This window comes from Fukomys damarensis, unplaced genomic scaffold (genome assembly GCF_012274545.1).
Source record: "Fukomys damarensis isolate Sample0158 unplaced genomic scaffold, DMR_v1.0_HiC HiC_scaffold_31, whole genome shotgun sequence".
NCBI lineage: Eukaryota > Metazoa > Chordata > Mammalia > Rodentia > Bathyergidae > Fukomys > Fukomys damarensis.
Genome location: NW_022900943.1, coordinates 22890653 through 22897068, shown reverse-complemented (window position 1 = coordinate 22897068; position 6416 = coordinate 22890653). Strand labels below are relative to the sequence as shown.

General features: G+C 43.7%; 1 protein-coding gene across 1 annotated transcript in view; it reads left to right on the top strand.

Annotated features, from left to right (window-relative positions):
* Positions 1 to 3635: 3635 nt before the first annotated feature.
* The window catches only part of Nmrk1 (nicotinamide riboside kinase 1), a 16579-nt gene continuing 13798 nt past the window's right edge, over positions 3636 to 6416 (top strand). Inside the window, exon 1 of the mRNA XM_010625440.3 lies at positions 3636 to 3713. Within this exon, the coding sequence (XP_010623742.1) occupies positions 3685 to 3713 (29 nt within the window). The 5' untranslated portion in view covers positions 3636 to 3684. The remainder of the gene's footprint in view (positions 3714 to 6416) is intronic.

Below are 6416 nucleotides of genomic sequence, written 5' to 3'. Positions count from 1 at the left end.
ACCGTCAGCTGCCGGGGTCCGTAGCCTGCTAGGAATGCTTTCTGCGCTTTGTAATAGCCGAGAGGGAAGCAAAAGACCAGTAATTTTAAGAAGTAGTATTTTTGTGGCACGTGAAAATTCTATGAAATTCGGATTTCGGAGTCCATGCAGTTTGAACTGGTACAAGGATGCCCATTTGATTATGGGTTGTCTGGCCATCGTCTCCCTCCCATCGCGGGGTTGAGCAGCTACCTACTCGCAAAGCTGAAAATATTTTCTCTGTGGAACTTTACAGAAAAAGCTAGCCCAAGCCTGACCCAGCAGATTATCAGACGACATTGGAAGATAGTTCAGATGACGGTCAGCATTATAAAGCCAGTGGGTAGATGGGAGAAACAAACTATTATATAAGAACCTGCATAAAATGAAGCTTCACATTTTCCGCTAAAAAACAATTCTAACTGAGAAGCGGAATAGATTGTAGAAACTCCAGCGTTGGGAGATTTCTGTATTTACTAAAAGTGAGCAAAGTCCTAAACAAGTAGGAAAAACTGCCTTGTTTGGTGGAAGAATAGTCAAAATATCTATTGACAAAAATAAATAAGAGAGAAGTCCTGAAAACAGTGAAGCCCATAAGAAGAGACTGCCCTTCAAACACATTTGAAAAGCACATTTTGTTCGCAGTTGTGTCTTTCAGACTATTACTGCCCCAGGGAATTACTCTCTTCCTTACAAAGTGCTGACTTGCTACATGCCTATGGAATGATTTTGTGGTTAAAAATCCAAGATGGTAGTAGCGAAATGAATTAAACATTGACATATGCAATTATGGAAAAAAGAGTCAACGTTTTACTTAGGGAAAAAACTATAAGTATGAACATATTAAAATGACTCATTTTGGGTCTGCTGGTGGTTGTCCCAGTCTCTCTGCCCCCTATGCAAATACTCTTCTGTTGAGGAAAGTTTTGTGCATATTGGGAAAATAAACCACATAAATGTTCTGTGAGATCGGAGGTGGCACATATGCCCTAGCAATGGGATGCTCTGGGCTGGGATGTTGCAAAGTTCAAAAGAGTTATTTCTTCAGAGACAACATGTAATTTACATTTGTAGTTGTTCAGACTTCATGTTTCCTTCATGAAATCTGCATAGATTTATCTGCATTTATTTATTGAATCTTCACTGCATAGATTTAGATACTGGCAAGTCCTGATTGCAAACTTTAAATTGGGTTTTTAAATAGTTTTTAAAGGAGGAGAGAGATGTGATGTGGAGGTGGGCAGTGTCAGGCCTGAACTTGGAGTTCTGTTGAGACCCTGTGAGTTCTTCACTGTGTTTGAAATACATGGTTTTGGGATTCACAGGCTCACCCCTGCATACCTAGTCACTGGGCGCAGCTGCCTGTCCTTTCTCTGCCCAGCCCAGTTCCCCACCATCTTACATTGTTGTCTGCTCATTGCTAAACATAGCTGCCTGACTGCATTAGACAGTCAGGCTGACCAATGCCGACCAGTGTGGAACTCAGGTTGAGTTAAAAAAGCTGGTTTTGCTGTAGGACTTCACTCCCTTCTTGCCCCAAGAATTTTTTAAGTAGGGTTTTGACTCCTGTCACTTCTGGTCTCTTACCTGCTAGAGTTTCCACATGAGTGTCCCCTGACACTACCACAACAGCTACAACTGCATTCGCTTATTATTTACATGCTAGGAAACTGATGCATCATCCTCACACGTGTGCACAGATGTCACATTTAGGACAGGGCTGGTAGTCCTTTCCAACCAGTGTGCCCAGCAAACACAATGCCCCATCAGTAATGTATCAGTAGGCATGGCATCAATTATACATTAGACTGGCAGTTATGCTAGCGCTCGTGCAACTTTTCTGTGCTCTTGTTAATGAAGTGCTTCATAGCAGCTTGGAATGATGGAAAGATGCTAACTCCATTGATTTAGTTGACTTTTCCAGGTACTTGCTGTACGAGTGTGGTCTTGTCATCCTGCTGGAGCCAGTTTCCACCTCTGTGAGATGAAGGGTTCCCTAAATGATCTCTAACGCTATATTCCCTGAGCTAGAGAAATTTTGCTGCAACGAACTATCCAAAAATAAATGAGATAGGAACAAGGAATGATAACAACATTTTGTGATTTTTTTTCTTTAATTTGGTAAATGAGGGCACCAGTCTACTACAGTCCAGTGACAACATGATTTTGTGACAGAAAGCTTATTTATCACCATAAAAGTAAGACAGATCCCATCTCAAGATAAAGGGCAGACTATCCCTACTCAAAAAAAAGGTTGTCAAAAATAAGACAAAATAAAATTCAAAAGCAGAAGAACTATAACATAAAACTTTATTTTACAATACTCATTGAATGCATTTGTTGCCTTGATCTGCATTTGGAGGGAGGTGTAACATGTTCAGTAGTGCAACGCCAGGTGAAACTCAAATACCCAACTCCTCCTGCTAGTTTGTTTTTATCACAATCAGTCTTGAACGCTTGTTTCCCACCGACTGCTAATGAAAATAGAAGCTAACCTTAACAGTTGCTCTCAATTTGGAATAGTCCAGTGAGCTGAGAAATAGCTCAGGAGCTGCAGCTCTCTCCCCATCAGGCTGTTCTTCACAGCCCTTCCTCACGGGAGCATGAACACAGGTCAGGGAGAGGGTGCCCTCCAGCCCAACAGCCACCCACTTCGGCTGCGTACCCCTTTGGTTCCTGGGCAGACAGGCAGCAAGAGCAACTCCGTCAGGAATGACCATGAAGAGCCTCTTTCTCAGGGCCCCTCAGCCAAACTTTAACTCTTCACTTAGCAGTCAAGATGGTTTCTGATCCAGAGGCCACTTTGGAGAAGCCTAGGGCAGCAGGGATGAAATACCCTGTGCCCCCTAGACCATGGTTCAACAAAACAGCCTGTGGCTTGAATCTGGCCATCCGCCTGACACTGACAGCTTCATTAACAGAGAATGCTAGCTTAGAAATGTAGCTAAAGAAAATGTTATTCCAATAAAAGAGAAATTCCATTCCCATCACGAGCAGACTTGTATTAACCCCCAAAACGCTCCATCATTATTATATATCTTAAATGTTGTAAATATTTTTGTGAAAATTTGCTTTTTCTTTTGTTATATAAGTCCCAATGTAATAACTCAGATTTGACTTCTTATCCCAAATAGCCTCAAATATTTACTATCAGATCTGTTTCCAAAAGAGTTTGCCTCAGCAGCCCCTACATGTAGGCTGTGGAGTTAGGAAACAGTGCTATGAAAGGACTTTGGCATGTGTTTCCCTCTGGCCAGCCGCCATATGCTTTTTCTCTCTGGAGGGGAGAGAAGGGGCTACCTCTGTGGTCTCCCTGTCTCTGGGAAAACTGACCACTGGTGACCGAATCTTCAGGTGAAAGGCCTTTGAGCAGGAAGAGGCTGGAACCCTAGACCTGCTGTGCCTGAAAAGCCTCCCACCCCCTGGAAACAGAGGCCCTGAGCACCAGTCAGCTATTATCGCTGCGGTAGCCAGTCAGCCTGAACCCCAGGCCTGAAGCTGTCCCTGCTATAGGAAGTGCAGGCTGGGGTAGCCAAGCCATCACCGTCATCATCCTCACTTCACTGCTGCTGCTAATTCAGGATCACTCTTACCTCCCTAAAGAGCTAAATGATAAACGTTCATTTTTTTTAATTTTAGGAAATATCGTGATATTCAAAGCTAATTATGAAGACATTTGTCATTGGAATCAGTGGGTGAGTAATTTTGCTACAAACAGCTGCTCTAGATACTCTGGATGTGCTGGGTGTGATGGTGCACTCCTGTGAAATACCAGCATTCTGGGAGGCTAAAGCAGGAGGATCCTAAGTTCAAGCCCAGTTTGAGAAACTTAGACTATGCCTCAAAATAGAAAAAGGACTGGAGATAGAGCTCAGTGCAAAGACCCTGGGTTCAATCCCCAGTACCACAAAAAATAAAAATAAAAGCTACCCAGTCCAAGTGGTGTTCTCATGTAGGCATGGAGGGGATGGAGGAGCAGGGAAACAGTGGGCATCCCAGAGTCCTGGAGAGGAGCAGACCACAGCGATTGCTGCTACATAAGTGCCAGCCAAGAGGCGAAAGAGTTTCCTGTAGACGGAGAAAGAGAAGAGTCAGTCAGCAGTGTTTGCCCACTGGAGCCGATGCCAGAGGCGGAGCCTGGCTGGACACTGCTGGTTCAGGGTGATTTATTACCCCCTGTACAGGTGGCCCTCCAGCGCAATGTAAGAAAAGCATCCATCTTTTTCCTCGTATGCCCTGCTTTGGATCTGTGGAATAGAGACAGCCTCCCCTCCATTCCTTTTCCCCATTATGTGTGTGATGACCTTATACCCTCGGCTGTTCAGCCAGTCAAATCCTGAGGGGCTGTGAATGTAGCTCAGAGGCAGGGTGCATGCTTTACATGCACAAGGCCCTGGGTTTAATCCCCAGCGCTAACAAAAAAAAGTCCTAATTTATATGGTTATCTCACCCTTGTTCCGAAGCTGTATATAAGTGAAACATCAACGTCATCCGAAAAGAACATCATTTGTTTTGCTGCCGTATTACGTTCATCTTTCTTCTGAGTACTTTCACGTTATGTGTGGCCCATTAATAAAATACTTGGCTAGTATAATTAAAGATTGGTAGCGTGAGGGAGATCATTCATTGTGTGATTGTACCACATTGCATGGGAAATCGTCCTTTCAAAATAAAGCCGTGGATTCGGTGTCGGAACGCGCCTTGCTTGCCCGCCCCCTGACCAGAGCCAAGCTTCAAGTCTATCTCAACGGAACTTCTCCTGTCCTCCCACACTCGTTACCACCCTCCTAATTCAAGACATCGTCCCTAATTCTGCTCATAGTATTTTCCTTATATCCCTCTACCAGTTTAATCTTTAAACATTCCGCTCACCTGATGAACAAGTCGGTAGTTCCCAGTTACTTAGAATGAAATGTAAACACTGTGCTGTGTGAGGGCTATCTATCGATAATAAACGAGTTTACTAGCTACAGAGTAGGCAGGCTGCAGGAAAGGTGTGATTTGGGATTTCAGTGACGTCCTCCGAGCGTGTTTCTCTCTCATTCTCTCTCTCTGTCACTCGTACTCTCGTTGGCTCCTCTTTCGGGTTCGGCTGCCTCAGCACGTCCTGTGACTGTCAGACTTTGTTTTAGCTTGTCACCTAGGGGGGAAGGTGGTTTCTCTTCCACCAGGTCGTGAGTGCCCTCTGACCAGACACGCTTGGCTCACAGAGCCTCAGCCTCTGTGCAGAGGTATAGGATTACACAGGTCAGGTGTGGGCCAGTGGCGGCCTGTTCTGGAGTTGAAATTGGAGTCAGTCCCACCTGACCAGACATGGGAAAGAGAGATGGAAGATGGTGTACGCAGAAGTTGCCTTCTTCTCTGCTCCAGTGTAGGGTGTGCTGTGTAGAGACCAGCCTCACGCCTTCTCACCTCATGCACTAAGTACTATCCCCAACTCCCTAAGAAAGCCTCCTCGCCACTGCCTCTTTAGCAAACACTTCCATTTCATTGAGAGCCGCTGTGTCTGGGAAGCACACGCCAGCCTCCGCTGCAGGGGTTTCTGTTTCTGCTCCCCGTCCTTCCTCCAGTCCCGCCATGCGGTGACTTTCCCATGTACCTTTCCATTTTGCCCTAAGAAGTTGTCATTAAGTTGTGACTGCAAGATAGTTTTAGAGGTCCTGGAGGAATTCAGAATTCCAGGAAATCCATGAACCTTCTGAAGATTAAGGCATGTGTAAAAATGTTTGTTTCTAGAAATAGGATTTGGTTTATTTTATCTGATGCTGGGACTGAACCCAGAGCTTTGAGTGCACGGGGCATGCACTCTGCCACTGAGCAACACCCCATCCTGGGAAAGGGTTTATAACCTTCATCAGATTCTCAGAATTCCACAAAGCTCCAGTTACAGGTAGACTTTATATCACATCTATGAGTTGTTGCCTTGAGCACATTTTATTAGTAAAATAATTTTTCAGTCCCTAGTTTCCTCAACTGGAATATGGGAATATTAATATAATCTACCTGTTGAATAAAGGATTCTCCACTTATTGCAGTAATAACAGGGACCCTCTTTAACTTGTGCATCCCATAAGGTTACCCTTTTTACTATTTACTTTAACACAAAATTGACTGAAGTACGGGCTTTCAGTGTGGTTTACATTTTTCTTCAAAAGGAAAAAGGTTATAACAATGTTTTCTCAGCAACATCCACCTACTTTTTCCTATTTTCAAGGCAGTTATGCATGTATCACTTTTATATATCGTAAAGATAAAAAGTCTTACAAATCCAGTTTCATCTACTTTGTAGATGTAAGCTATTTAGGTCACTATATATAACACATACTTTTCTTTTGTTTTTCAGGTTTGTTTTTGTTTTTTGGATTTTTTTTTTTTTTTTTTTTTTTTTTTTTTGGGGT